The 16,436-nt window shown below is 38.0% G+C and overlaps 1 protein-coding gene across 1 annotated transcript in view; it reads left to right on the forward strand.

Annotated features, from left to right (window-relative positions):
* Nucleotides 1-2,616: 2,616 nt before the first annotated feature.
* The window catches only part of CDS1 (CDP-diacylglycerol synthase 1), a 78,302-nt gene continuing 64,482 nt past the window's right edge, over nt 2,617-16,436 (forward strand). Inside the window, exon 1 of the mRNA XM_001364683.5 lies at nt 2,617-2,798. Within this exon, the coding sequence (XP_001364720.2) occupies nt 2,664-2,798 (135 nt within the window). The 5' untranslated portion in view covers nt 2,617-2,663. The remainder of the gene's footprint in view (nt 2,799-16,436) is intronic.

A 16,436-nucleotide genomic window follows, 5' to 3' on the forward strand; every position in this document is an offset into this window, starting at 1 on the left:
TTTCCCACCTCAATGTCTTAGTATCCTTCATTTCTTTCAAGGGTCACCTCCAATATTATACCATGTCTGATCCTCCCCAGTAGCTCTTCCCCCTTCCCCCCCCCCAAAGTACTTCCTACTTAGCATTAGGAACTAGATATATGATTTCAATTTGACATGAGGGATCACAGTGATCTTATTTCTCACCTGGCTGCACTGCTTTGGAATTTTTCTGACTTACTTCACCATGCCCAAGAAACTCATTTTTAGGATAACTTCATTATCCTATAAGTTCTCATCAGTTTTGGTACTCCACCTCATCACTACTCTGGATGTATGGGGTGTTTAGGGATGATTAGTACCTCTGGTGTGACAGCTTGCTGAACCTTTTTCAGGGCTGCTCACCCACCTTTGGTGGATTTGGATTCACCTTTCACCCAACTCTCAACTGTGGCTCCAAGAAGCTATAGCCATATATCACAGATGGTTTTACATCTTGACAGCTAACCCAGGTTAAGGGTGCTAGACCTTAAATTTGTCAGAGTGAGGGGGATGTCCACCTCAAATATGTGAAGACTTCCCCCAAAGGAATGGGTAGACATGAACAATTTGTTTCAATGGCCATGAAGGTGGTTAAAACAGGCACTATGTAAAGCTTGGTCAGACATCAAAGGTATCAAGGTCATTCACTGCATTCTGGACGATCTCCAGTCATACTGATTTTTGTATTGATTCTGTTCTTAAATGCCTCTGGAAGAGAGTGAGGATGATGACTTTGTGCAACTCTGCCTCACTTAAATACAATCCACAAGCAAGCAGACATCACCTATCAAGTCTTGGTTTTCTTCCAAAACAAAGGACAAACAACCCTCTGTCTCTCTGATTGGAGGGTGGAGCCTGATTTACTTCTCCACCATGCCCCAGGAAACTCATTATTGGGATAACCTCATCATCCTGTAAGATCTCACCAGCTTTTACACTCTTATTTGACAACTACCCTCTGCTTCTTTGCCATGAACTTCAAATTTCCATTTAAGGGGAACTCAGTTCAGATACCTCCTCCTTTCTTACCTACCAGTATTACTTTGGGATTTTTTACTTTTTGGTCATGCCTCAGGTACTTGAGAAGATAAAGTTCTTTGTGTGGAAAAACAACAAATTGAGTACTATGGTGTCTAGGAAGTAAACACTAAGGTTAAAAAGAAGTTTTTAAAGGTATTTTCTAAACCAAGTTTTAACGGGCATTAAATGAAAAATTTATATTTGATTCTCAAAATCCTAGGGAGCCACTAGAGTTTATTGAGCAGGGGAGAGACATGGTCAGACCTGAGTTTTAGGTCTATCACTTTTGCAGCTGTGTAGAGCAAGCACATTATACACATACATGTATATACACATACATAGGCATACTTATACACATTATGTAAACATTTATATTCAGTTGCTCTTCAAAATAAGGTATTGATATAGTACTATTTATTTCCATTTTACAAACTGAAGCTTAAAGAGATTAACTAAGATACCCAGGGCCAAATAGGATCTCTGTTCTCCCAATTCTATCACGATTGATAAGCTATACTTTGACTCATCCTGTTATTCTTATCATTAACAAGTTCTTCCCTCCTCTCCACTCAAAATGAATTTGGCCCTACTATCACGGTGCAAATGAATGATTGGACCATGACTACGAAGCAAGGCGCAGCCTCTTCACTTCCCACGTTCAAGGGCATGACTCTGGGTCAGAATGCACAGATCCTTTCAAGTCATTCCTGCTCGACGAGTTCTGTACAAGAACATCCAGCACTCGGCTGCCCATCATGTCAATGTGTCGAGGGTGCTGATGAGGTCTATGCCTAGGAGTGCCTGCCGGCTGCCTTAAGTCTTTGCAAGTCAGTGTTTACCAAAGGCCTGCTAAGGCGCCCCAAAGCTCTTGCCCTCTCAGCCTGCGATGGGCATCAGAGACTCCCTCTTCCTTGGCCCCTTCCCCAGCCCAAACCTCTGCCATTTTCCCAGGGAAAATCAGAAGGGTCGCAGCGCGGTGGGAGGGGTCTCCGCAGACGGACGGGTCTGGGCGGTGTTCTCCGAACTGCAGTGCAGCTCCGAGGCTTGTGGGGTGGACTCCTAGGGCGTGACGTTCCGCAGAGGGGGCGGGACCCACAGGCCTCGAATCGCCGCGGGGGTGGGTGGGGGGGTGGAGGCGGGGAGTGCAAGCGGGGCGCCGCGGGCACCCGAAGCGAAGGACTCTCCTCCCCCTAGCCCTGCTCCTCCTCCTCCTCCTCCTCGCCCCTCCCCTCTCATTCTTCCCCCTCAGACCTGGGCCTCTACGTGGAGACGCGCACCTGGCAACCGGCGAGGCTCGCGTCTCCTAGCCTGCCCCGGCTCCCCGCAGATTCTCGGCGCTCGCGGGCCGCGCGCGGGGCTGTCATTCGCGTAGGGCCGGGGGCGTCTACGGTGTCGCGCGCTCGCTCGCTCGTTGATGCCGTTTCGGGGGTGACCCCGGCGGCTGCGGCGGCGGCGGCGGTTCCGCGGCTCCATCCCCGGTCGGGGCTGCGGCGGAGCGGGCTCCATGGCGCGGGGGCTCTAGGCGCGGGGATTCGTGGGTGGCGGCGACCGGAGCAGCAGCGGCAGCGGCGGCGGGAGGGCGGGTGGCAGGGCGGGCGGCCAGGTGTCTGGGCGGCGGCGACATGGGCGAGAGAGAGAGGAAGATGTTGGAGCTGAGGCACCGGGCGGGCGGCGACCTCGGCCCCGGGGCGGCGGCAGCGGCCCGCGAAGGGGACGGCGCTGGCGGCGACCATGAAGCGGAGAGCACCAGCGACAAAGTAAGTGGGTGAGCTGAGTCGGGCCGGACCCACCTGGGGTGCAGGTGAGGGCGGCAGGACCCTTCGCTTTTGTCTCCCCACCTTCCGACTGGCTTCTCTGCCTACTTAACCTCCCTACCTGTGTGCCTACTTGGTCACCACTTGACCTCCCAACCGTTCTGCCTCCCTGGCCTCTCTCCCTACGGGTCTCCCAACTCGACCTCCCTATCAGGCCTCCTTATCTGCGTCCTTACCTGTCTACTTACCTAGCCAGCACTTGGCCTCCCTTCCGGCCTGCCTTCCTTCCAACCTGACCTCTGTACCAGCGTCCCTACTTGGCCACACTACTTACCTCCCTCCTTGTCTCCCTGCCGGCCTCCCTACCATCTGAACTCCCTATCTGCGTACCTGCCTGCGTCCCTCACATTCTCCCTTCCTACCTCGCTTCCCTACCTGACCTCCCCGCCTCTGTCCTTGTGCTTATCTTAGGGAGATACAGAGTTCTGCCCTCCCACAGTGCCCAGGGGACCAAGTTCAGTGGCCTTATTTCATCTAGCTTCAGGTGTGGCTCCTTTCTCGTTTTCTCGGGCCCACAGATTTGGGGCCGCAAATAAAGCGAGGCTAAGTGGGAAAGCGTCAGTGGTACCCCTGCGGCTGGGGTCTGTGATGTGCCCAGGGAAAGCTTCCTGGTGGTCTTCTCTGGAAACAGAGCCGAAGCGGTTAGGAAGAGACTAGGATGTAGCTTCTTTGTAATTTCGCGGTGGGCCACGACACTGCCTGCTTCTCTGCCGGACTTGTGTCTTATTAGTGTCTCTTGTCTCTTTTTCAGTGCGAGATTTTTCGGGTTTCAAAGTGTCACACGTGACATCGTTGTAATTTTCCAGCTTCTCTTTGGTTTCTGCAGCTAGACTTTCCGGGTGCTGTAATTCACCTCTCTACCAGCAAATTTTATTTAACCTGTCAGGTGATTTACTAGAATTTTCTTAATAAATTTTCCAAGTTTTTTTTTTTTTTTGCACTTGAGTAGATTTAGCATTGTCATTTTGAAATTCTTTTCAGTTTAATCACATTTAAATTTAATTTTAAAAAACACAAGCAGAGATAAAAGACAGCTCTCTGGTGGTGTTCAGATGAGATAATAGAAGTAAAACTGCAAACTCTAAAGGGATATAAATTGTCAGTTACCATTGTAATTATAACAGCTTATCAATAACACTAATCATTTCAGAGCCTTGATTGTTCTTTTAGATAGGTGTGTTGTAGAGCGCCTAGGCACACATACACAAGCATATCTAGTATATATGTATATATAATATGAGGGATAGTGTCTCATTTTAAAATAGATTGTTTAAAGTAAAATTTTGTTAAGTTAAAATTAAGTTTATCTAAGCTTTAGTTTCGATAAAAATGATGCCCTTTACATTCAGTATGTTCTCTTTGATCATCTTGAGAAGATGCAAAGAATGAGACTCAAAAAGGACTTTAGAAAGTAACAGAACCATGTACAGTCTGATAAATGACTCCTAAACCAGTGGGGGACTCTTTACTTACAGTTTGCTGTTGTATATTCTTTTACTGATTCATCTTTATTCACTTTTAATTGAATATAAGCTTTTTCATATTAATGTATAGTTTTAATGTTATTTTTTACAGTTGCATAACTCAAATATTAAGTGCTTCCCATGTGACATACCTTTTGCTTAAGAAGAGAAACACATACATATTCCTAATTTTCTCAGTTCTCCACAACAGTACTTCAGCAGCACATACACAAATAATTCAGTACAAAACATTTACAAAATAGAGCGGTTTTACAAAAACCTATGGAGGAAAGGTATCTTGTGGTGTAAGCAGACACGAGGCAAAAGTTCATCAAATACATAATTGTATTTCAGTCTGTTTATAACTCCTTTAAGGGTTCACTATTACATATAGTAGCATTATAAACATCTTTATTGAAGATTTGTTTCTTTTCAATTACATCATTAGAATATATTTCCCCAGTGATCCTAAGATCATATATGTATATATGATCATTAAAAGATCAATTGTATGGACCTTACTGGGATAATAGATTTTCTTCTGGAAAATATTTTATGTTGCCACCAACATATGTATTTATGTATTTAGCTCCAGCAACATTACATTTTATGAACTTTGCTCATTTTGACATTTTAAAAAAAGTTAGTGTTGCAGCAGTTTGCTGGTAGAGGAGGAGAATGATGGCATTTTTCATTTTCCAATCCTATGGAGGTTTCTTATTGTCTTTGCCACTGGAACACAAGCTTTTGCAGGTTCTGTCAACATGAAAAGGCCTTTGATGTGTTACTGTACGTATAAACTTTAAGAGCAGCAGTCTAGATGTGTACAGAATTCCAAGTGCTGAATTGGGCACAGAACCCATTAGCTACATAAAAAGAATACCACATAATTGTTTTAATATTTTATTATAGTGAGTCTGCACATTTTTAGATGTTTAATACTTGGTTTTGAAGCTGGTGAATTGTTCACACATTTTAATTAAGTTCTCTATAGGAGATTAGATATTGCTCTCATAGATATCTTCAATACTCTGTACATGAATATGTCACATTTTTGACAGAATGCATTCACATCATTCTGTATTTCATTTGTGAGTTCAATTATATCAGCTCCTTACTAGAACAAAATAACAATTTTTTTTGAAACCCTTACCTTCCATCTTGGAATCAATACTGTGCATTGGTTCCAAGGCAAAAGAGTAGTAAGGGCTAGGCAATGGGGGTTAAGTGACTTGCCCAGGGTCACATAGCTGGGAACTGTCTGAGGCCAGATTTGAACCTAGAGCCTCCCATCTCTAGGCCTGTCTCTCAATCCACTGAGCTACCCAGCTGTCCCCCAAAATAACAATTCTTAAAAGGTAAATTGTATGTAAGCGAAGGAAAAATAAATTTAATAATAGGTAATTTCTGTTCATTTGATTTCTCTATTACCATACCACTTATCCTTTAGAGTGAACATAAGATAGGAGACATCCGTCAGCTAAACCTTAGTTGGTTCCATTTCCCAGGTGCTCACTCACATTGTAAGCTTATTGATTGAGCATGATTCTAAAATCAAATTTTGGACCATGTATTCCTTTGATCCTGAGCTAGTAGACTAACAGCCTCAGTTGGCCATTTGTGGTCATCTAGAAGGCTTCTGCTCTATTGACTATAACTTGCTTATATCCCCTTTTGCCTTGTGATGAAACAGAAAAAAGAAAGATAGGTATTCTAATATAATCAGAATTTGTATATGAAGCCCTTATGAGAAGTCTCCTCCCCTCTTCCAATCCTGCCACCAACCTCCTCCTCCCTCAATAAGTATAAGTTTTTCTACCAGCTAAGTTTTTTTTTTTTAATATATTTTTTTTGGTTGTTCTTTTCTGCTATTGGAGGCCTCTTTTGATTGATAACTCCTTGGATATGTTGAAAAATAAAATTTACATTCATGTTTCCTTAACAACTTTACTATGATACAAACTGTTTTCTTAGAGATCCCTAACCCCTTTTCAGCTACAGTTGTTTAACATGTATATAATGTATCATCTTATGGGTCATTTAAGGGATTTCCAAGGATAAATTTGGCTATAGACAGAGTGAGGTGAAACTTCGTTGTATTGTGAATATTTTCCTGCTCTTGATTTTCTTTATCTTTATTTGGTCTGTTAATTTAATTTTTTAAATAATATAATCAAACTCAATAACTTCATCTTCAATTCTTGACTAGTTAAAAGAATAGAGAAAACTACCATACTTCTGATAAGTTCTGTTCTTTTATCTTCTTAAGTTTTTATTTTTGCTAATGATATTAATTCATTTGGAGTTCATTGTGTGAAGAAAAAATGAAAATCTTATTTTTTTCTTTATTGTTATCAATGATTAGGAGGTATTCATAAAGATCAGGATAGAAATGCTTCTGTATTTGAAGTGATTTCTGAAGGAGCATATTGGTTGATGATAAAACTGCAGAAACTTGCAAATCTCTGTTAAAAAAGCATGAATAGGAAACATGAATTGGAAGTTATCATTTGAAAAGACAGAGCAAGGGCAATTGATTCCTGGAAGTGGGTCCCATGTTAACGCAGACAGCCAACAATGAGACCCAAACTAGCCATTTGTCTAGGTATTTTGACAAAGGTGAGTGTAGGTACATAGATTCTTTTATTCATTGGATTTATATTACGTTGGGGAAAGAGATGACAGATTTGAATATGGATGTTTAGTTTTCCCAAACCATTTCATGTGCTGGAAGCTCTATTCTGCCCTTTAACCTATTTTTATTTTGGTTTATCTTATGCCTACATCCATTCCCCACCCCTACCCTCCTAAAAAAGTCTAATGGATTTACTTTATCTACAAGAAAACAATCACTCTTTGTATGAATGAATACTCTTAGGAGGGAAAATTTGGAGAATGGATGCATTTGCAGAATATTTCTTTACTTAGCCCCTATAGAAGTGCCTGGCCCAATCAAGATTGAAGCATAACTATAATATAAAATATAAACCACATATTAAAAGTAAAAGTGATGTTCTGCTACAGAAACAGTGAAAAAGAATTATGCACAAAAAAAAGAGTACCTTCAAAGTGAAACTTAAAAACAGAGGAATTCTTTCTTAGAACAGGTGCATTTTATAATCAGGGAAACAAACTTCTCCACACTGCCTTCTTTAACTGACAAAAAGTATCATTGCTGGGATAAAGAAGTATTAAAAAATTGATTCTGGGGCAGCTCAGTGGCTCAGTAGGTAGAGAGCCAGAACTAGAGATTCCGGGAGATCCTGGGTTCAAATTTGGTCTCAAACACTAGCTATGAGACCCTGGGCAAGTCACTTAACCCTAGTTGCCTAGCCCTTAACATTCATCTGCCTTGGAAACAATACACAATATTGATTTTAAGACTAAAATAGCAAAATTCCAGAACATCCAAGCCAAGAAAAAAGTACTAGAATCTGCCAGAAGGAAACAATTTAAAGACTGAGGAACCACAATCAGGATTATACAGAATCTCACAATTCTCTACAGGTCCAGAAGGCACCGAATATGATATTCTGTAAGGCAAAGGAACTACAACCTAGAATTACTTACCCAGCAAAACAGTGCATAATTCTCCAAGGAAAAAAATGGGTATTTAATGAAATAGAGGAATTTCAGACTATCCTGACCAAAAAAAAACATAGCTGAAAAGAAAATTTGATGAGCAAATTTGACACTCAAGAGAACCATAAAAAGGTAAAGTGAAACTTAAGATTTTGATATGGTTGAACTGAGTATATTCATCCCTTTGATGATGATAATTGAAATAATTAAGATATCTATGGTACTTGAAAAAGGCAAGACACTTAAAGCATGCAGGTGGCCTAAAGTACCTAAGGTACTTAAGAACTTTATCACTATTAAACCAAAGCAAAGAATTATACATATAAAGAAGGAAGGAAGCTAAATAATATGGACTTTTTTTTAAAGGGGCATATGAGAAAAAGGAATACATGGGGAAAAGAAAAGGATAGAAAGGGTAAACTGCCTCATTAAGAGGCACATAATTGTCAAATACAATGGAGGAGGTGGATGAATAACTATGATTAAAACTTAACTTACTCTATATGGAAGTAGAAAGGTAGAAAGAATAAGAGGAAGAAGGGATGGACAAAAAGGTAGGTGAATTATAGAAGTGGTTGTCAAAAGAAAAAATCTGTGAATAGGGACAAGCTAAAAAGAGAGAAGAGCAGAAAATAAGATGGAGGGAAATGTACAATTAGTAATCATAACTATGAATGTGAATGAGATGAACTCATCCATGAAAATGGAAAAGGACAGTAGAAAGAACTAAACACCAAAACCCCACAATATATTGTCTCTAAGAACACATTTAAAACTGGGAAGCCCACAAGAAAGTAAATATAAGAGGCTAGAGCAAAATTTTTTTTGCCTCGGGTAAATAAAGTAAAAAAAAGCAGGGCTAGCAATCACAATTTCAAACAAAGCAAAAGTTAAAATTGATCTAATCAAAAGAGATAAGGAAGAAAATTATAACATGATAAAAAGTTTCATACATTCTTTCATTAAACAATATCAATATTAAATATATACACACCCAATGGCATAGCATCCAGATTCCTAAAGGAAAGTTATGTAAGTTAGTTACAGGAGGAAATAGAAATTAAAACATTAGTGGAGGCCCTCAACCTTCCCCTTAGATCAGGGGTCCCCAAACTTTTTACACAGGGGGCCAGTTCACTGTCCCTCAGAGCGTTGGAGGGCCAGACTATAAAAAAAAACAAACTATGAACAAATATGTATGCCGCTGTTTGGGATAGCGGAGACTGCAGTGCTGGCTGTGATGGGCCTGTCACACCTTGCATAGGCCCATCACCACCACCACTATACCGGACAACAGTATACACAGTGCAGAATCCCCTCCCCTAGATCGCAGCTCACCATGCTGACATCTTCCATTGTGCAGCTACATAATCTTTTTCACAGCTCCTCTTTCTCTTTCAGTTACTCTTAGAACAAGGTGCCACACAAAGGATTATGTCACTGGAAATACATGAGCAATGCCCTGCTTTGAGGCACCTCTACATGCAGTACTCCATGAGCAAAGGATGTGGATGCAACTGACCACCAATGAAAGAGGTGCCACTCCTGGAAGTGCAGTGGGGGCTGAATAAATGGCCTCAGGGGGCCTCATGTGGCCTTTGGGCCATAGTTTGGGGACCCCTGCCTTAGAGAATTAGATAAATCCAATAAAAAAAAAACAGAAAGAGATTAAGGAAGTAAAAAGAACTATAGAAAAACTGGATATGATAGACCTCTAGAGAAAACAATGGAAATAAAAAAGAATTATATACCTCAGCAGTACATGGCACCTTCACAAAAATTGACCATAAAATTGGGCATAAAAAACTCATCAAAATGTAGAAACGCAAAATGCATACTTTTCAAACCGTAATGCAATAAAAATTAATACTCAACAAAGGGCAGCATGAAGAAAGACTAGAATTTAATTGGAAACTAAACAATCTTATCCTGAAGAATGAATGTTCAAAGAACAAATCATAGAAATGATCAACAAGTAAAGAAAATGACAATGAGGGGGCAACAGATAAATACTTATGGGATGCAGCCAAAGCAGTACTTATGGAAATTCATATCTCCTAATGCTTTTACATCAGTAAATTAAAGAAAGAGCAGATCAATGCATTGGACATGCAATTAAAAAAAATTTGAAAAAGGACAAATTAAAAATCCCCAATTAAATACCAAATTATTCCTGAAAATTGAGAGAGATTAACAAAATTGAAAGTAAGACGAGTTAGGTTTTTTTTTTTTAATAAAATAGATAAACCCTTGGCTAACTTAATTAAAAAATAACCAAATTTCTAGTATCAAAAATGGAAAAGGTGAAATCACAACCAAAGAAGATATTAAAGCAATTATTGGAAGTTATTTTGCCTAATTAAATGCCAATAAATCTGACAATTCAAGTGAAATATATGAACTCTTACTGAAATATAAGCTACCTAGATTAATAAAAGAAGAAATAAAATACTTAACCCTATCACAGAAAAACAATTCAATAAACTATCAAAGAACTCCCTAAGAAAAAGAGTCCAAGGCCAAATAAATTCACAAGAGAATTTTACCAAATTTTTAAAGGACCACTCCAAATGCCACATAAACTATTTTGAAAAATAGTGGGAGAGGGAATCCAGCAATTATGGTATTGATACCTAAACCAGGAAGAGAGAAAACAGGAAGAAAACTATAGCCCAATTTTCCTAATGAACATTGATGAAAAAAGTTAAATTCACAAGAATAATATGCCTTGATCTTGTGGGTTTTATACCAGGGATGGTTTAATATTAGTAAAACCATCAACATAATTGACCATATCAGTAACAAAACCAAGAGAAATCACACAATTATTTCAGAAGATGCAGAAAAAAAGCATTTGACAAAATAAAATACCTGTTCTTTATAAAAACATCAGAAAATAGTGAACTAAAGGGAATAATGCCATCTCTCTAAAACCATTAGCAAGCATTATCTGCAATGGGGGAAAAATAGATCGGTCTCAGAGTATTATTTAATACTGTAATAGAAATGTTCACTATAGAAATAAGAGCAGAAAAAAGAAATTGAAGGAGTTAAAATAGGCAATGAAGAAACAAAACTCATTTTGCAGACAATATGATAGTATACCTAGAGAACCATAGAGAATCGACCCAAAAACTAATAGAAATAATTAACAACTTCAGCAAAGTCATAGGATACAAAATAAATCCATTTAAATCATCAGCATTTCTGTTTACCACCAACAAAATCCAACAGCAAGAGATAGAAAAGGAAATTCTATTCAAAATAATTCCAGGTAATATAAAATACCTTGGGAGTTTACCTACTAAAACATGTCCAGCAACTATGTGAACACAATTACAAAACACTTAACATGAATAAAGTAATTAGAGACATTTGGGAAAATAATAATTGCTCAGGTCTGATGAAATCAATATAGTAAAAATGACAATTTTATCCAAATTATCTTATCTATTCAGTGCCATACCAATCAAACTGCCCAAAAATTATTTCATAGAACTAGAAAAAATAACAAGGTTCATCTGGAAGAACAAAAGGCCAAAAATAGCCAGGAAATTAATGGGGGGGGAAAATATGGAAGGCCTAGCTGTCCTGGATATCAAATTCCCATATTAAGTGTTAATCATTAAAACAATCTGGCATTGGCTAAGAAATAGAGTGGTGGATAGTGGAGTAGATTAGGTAATCAACACATGGCAATTTAGTGTTCGATAAACCCAAAGATCCAAGCTTTTGGGAAAAGAATTCAGTATTTGGCAAAAACTGCTGGGAAAACTGGAAAGCAGTGTGGCAGAGACTAGGCATGGACCAACCACATCATTCACCAAGATAAATTCAAAATGGATACTTGGGATTGAGAGACAGGTCTAAAGATAGGAGGTCCTATGTTCAAATATGGCCTCAGACACTTCCTAGCTGTGTTACCCTGGGCAAGTCATTGCCTGTCCCTTACTGATCTTCTGTCTTAGAACCAGTACATAGTATTGATTCTAAGATGGAAGATAAGGGTTTATTTTTTTTTTAAGTAGATGCTTGATCTAAAAATAAAAGAGAACACCATAAACAAATTAGAGGAATATGGAAAAGTTTAAGATTTATGGATAAAAGAAGAATTTATTGACTGAAACAAGACATAGAGAACATTACAAAATATGAAATGAAACATGATTTGATTAAATTAAAAAGGAGTTACATAAATAAAACCACTACAACTAGGATTAGAAGGGAAGCAACAAATTTTGGGGGAAATAAGTATATTTATATAATTTATATATGTAATATAAATAAATTATAACAAGTATCTCTGACAAAAGCCTCATTTCTCATATATAGGGAACTGAGTCAAATTTAGTAGAATACAAAACATTCCCCAACTGAGAAGTGATCAAAGGACATGAACAAGCAGTTCTCAAGAGGAAGAGATTAAAACTATCAATAATCATATGAAAAAATGCCCAAAATTACTATTGATTAGAGAAATACAAATTATAAGAACTCTTAAGATACCATCTCAAACCTATCTGATTGATTAACATGACCAAAAAATGCTGATAACAGCTATTCTAGAGAGCAATATGGAACCAAGCTCAAAGGGCAACAAAATTATGCATACCCATTGACCCAGAAATACTACTGGGTCTGTATCCCAAAGAGATCGGAGATAAGGGGAAAAGACTTACGTATATAAAAAAAAATTTAGCAGCTCTTTGTAGTGACAAAGAATTGGAAACTGAAGGGTTGATTGGATGAGTAGTTGTAGTATATGGTTGTAGTAGAATACTGTTGTGCCATAAGGAATGATGCACAGGATGAGTTCAGGAAAAACCTGGAAATGAAGGAGAAAATGTATATATTAACAAATATACAATGATCAACTGTGAAGGATTAAACCACTGATGGTGAACCTATGGACTGAGTGCCAAAGATAGCACCCATAGTGCTCTCTGTGGGCACATGACCACTGGCAGAGGGACTTGGGAGGAGCTGTACCCCTCCCTGTTTCCACTGTGCCTGACAACATTTTTTCACATCATCTAATCCTCTTCCCAGTAGCCTAATGGGAGTGCTTGCTTGGGCTGCTCACAAGCAGCACTTAAACCATACCCCTCCCCCTCTCTGAGGTCATTCCTCATTTCACCCACCCAGCAGCCTAATGGAAGCTCTTTCTCCCTCCCTTGTGTGGAGGGAGGAGCATAGCCTGCAGTCACTGGGGAGGATGGGCACAGACAGCACTTGGTCTGAGTGTGGGGTGGGGGCAGGACCTGACCCTCCTCTCTAAAAAGTTTGCCATCACTGGACTAAACTATTATCAGCAAAGTAAATCTCTATGATAGATTCAAGGGACTTATATAGAAAATGGTTTCTGCAATCAACATCTGCCATCTTCCATTATATTTTCCTTCATGAGATTCCTATTTATGTGTGATGTATCTTCTGTCATGCATTACCTGAGCAATATGGAATATGTATAATGTGAAAATATGGATATAACCTATATCAGATTATTCACCACCTAAAAGAGTGTAGAGAGAGAAAATCTGAATTTTGAGATGTCAAAAAACAATTGTCAAAAATTTCTATGTGTAACTGAAAAACATTTTTAAAAATTTAAAACAAAAAAATAACCAGTTAATTTTTCTTTGTTTACAAAGTAAATTGTATCAATCATTTCTGAATTTTTGTTTCTAAATTCTATTAACCCATGTTTCATTTCCTTCAAACATCTAGTTGTGGATCTCAAATTTAGCAAGTTATTTGATACTTTTCATAATACTACTCTTCCAACTCTAAGAGATCACTAATTATATAATTTGCCTTTCCTCTATGAAATGCACTTGTTCTTATTCTGACATCCAACTGATCGATTTCAGTTAACTAATCCATTACTTGTCCTAGCTATGAATGACTGGCATACCCAATCTAGACACCATATTTAACCACTTCCTTACTCCTTTTACTATAAGAACTTAATTTTAAATTTTTTTTCTGCTTAATGCAGAATATTTCCAATATCAATTCAAATAAAAATACAATAATTAAGATCATATGAGGACATTATAACATCATTAAGAACATACAAGATCATTAAAGCTATTAATTATTATTAAGTCTAATCCCTTTATTTTATAGATCGGTAAAAGGAAGCAAAGAGATCTTGGTCACTCACTGGCTCAGGGTCCCATAACTCATAGCATATAAAATGAGATTTGAACCTCTGTTTTCTGATTTCAAGTCTAGTGCCCTATCTACTATACCATAATGTTCTGTCCTCCCTTTTTAAAGGAGGCAAATTATTATTGGAGAAATTCAGAACCAAAAATTATGCTATATAACTATAATTTTCCCATTATGTTATTGAGATGATTCTTGGTTCTTCAACTAACTATGCAAACAGTTAGCTGACACCAACTGGCAACCAATGGCAAATTCATCCAAGTTTGTTAAGATTTCAAAGGTCTACATATACATTTGTGTGTGTGTGTGTGTGTGTGTGTGTGTCTGTGTGTGTTTTGGATAAGAAACCGCTTTAGCCAAATTTGAAGAGGTTTATCATATATAGTGAAATGGATTTTCTACCATTGCAACTGTTTCAAATGTGATTTCTGTTTGCATCCCCTAAGGAAAGTCCAGATCCTTAAAGCATCCAATTAAAACCAGTACTTTACAAGTATTTTTCCTTTTCATTGATCTTGGTGATTTCCTAGCACTCTGTTCACAATGGGTTTACTAAACTTTCCCCATTCTTTTCAAGTCTCCAATCCCATTCTTCCCATTTCTTAAACTCTGAAACTTTACTGTAGAAATCTTTTGTCTTCCCTTTACTTTTTCTTTATTTGACAAATGCTATAAGCATCCCATTCTATGTGCTTTTGACCCATTGAAAACTATACTTTCTAATTGATTATAATGAATAACGCATTTCTTTGTATACAGTTAATGGAACCATATTTAGATTACTTGATTTCATACATTATGGAATTTATGGAAAGCTCAAATGAAGAGCTTTAACCTAAGAGCTTTTAACCTAAACTTTTGCAGTTTGATGTTGTTCTTTATTTAAATTCTTCCTATTGTTTGATAAAAGCTAGAATACAAATTGCCTAAGTCACCGAACCTTTCTGTATCTATCAGTGTGGAGAATATCCATATGGAAATTTCCTCCCTCCATCTGTTTTTAGTAAGTTGCTAGAGATTTTAAGTGGTTAAGTGTCCTTGATTATATATCTGTTATGTATAAGGACTTGCGTCTTCTGATTCCAAATCCATTATCCACTTAACCATGATTTCTGTGATCCTTGTACACATTGGGCCAAAAATACCTAAAGCTTTAAAATTTCACTTAAAATTTTGTTGAATGTGTATACATTTAACTGATTTTGAGCTTATAAACTACTACTAACACCCCCCCCCAAGATTTAATAACCATTGAGTAAATGTGCTTTTCTAATTCCATATAAAGTTAACTTTAAATTAAAGCATAGAATTTTATATTTATCCCTGTTAAACTTCATCATATCAACCGGCTGGTAGTTCTATACTACTCCAACATTTTAGCTATACCTTCCACCCACATGTCTTGTATAGGCATATCAAAGATGATCTGGAATAATCCTTCATTTGTCCATAGATAAAAAATTAGTAAATAGCACAAGACCAAAGACCAAATCTAAAGGAATTTGACCTTCAAAATGACTGAGTTAACTTGCTAGTCATTGGATTTGGTCTTTCAACTACAACAGTCCTGACATAATGTAATTGTACATTCATTTAGCCTATGTCTTATTATTTTGTCTATAAGAATAGCATGAGAATTTACTGGTAGAGGCTAGTATCCTGGAATCAGAGAGGAAATCATCTGTATATACATATTATGCATATGTAATCTCCCAGTACTCAATGTTTGTTTAACATATATTTTAGCTATGATTTGTCCACACACCACAGAGACTTTTAAAAAATATTTTGCTGAAATGCAGTAATTCAGTTTTTTGCCATTCCCTGATTCAAGTTATTCAAATTCAAGTTATTGTTGTTTAGTTGTTTTCAGTTGTGTCCAACTCTTTATCATCCCTTAGGGGAGGAGTTTTGGCAAAGACACTGGAGTGGTTTTCCTTCTCCAGCTCATTTTAAAGATGAGGAAACTGAGGCAAACCATTTAATGACTTGTCAAGATCATACAACAAGTGTCTCAGGCCAGATTTGAACTCAGGAAAATGAGATGTTCTGACTCCAGGCCCAGTCACCTAGCTGCCCTTAGTAGGCTAGTTACCATCACAAAAAAAAGAAAATGGTTTAATCTGACATTGCATGTTCTTGATGATGTCATGATGGTTCCTTATAGCTTTTCCTTTTGATATGCTCTAGAAGTGTCTCAGGAATTCAAGTTAGACTTTTTAGCCTATAGATTGCTATCACTGTTTTTTTTTTCAATTTCATATAAAAGCAGTTTTTGACTTTTGTAATTAAAATTCTCACCCTCTTACCTCTCCCCCCCCACTGCTTCCCCTCCCCTGGTGGTAAGTAGTCTGATATATAT

The sequence above is a fragment of the Monodelphis domestica genome, chromosome 6 (genome assembly GCF_027887165.1).
Source record: "Monodelphis domestica isolate mMonDom1 chromosome 6, mMonDom1.pri, whole genome shotgun sequence".
Lineage (NCBI taxonomy): Eukaryota > Metazoa > Chordata > Mammalia > Didelphimorphia > Didelphidae > Monodelphis > Monodelphis domestica.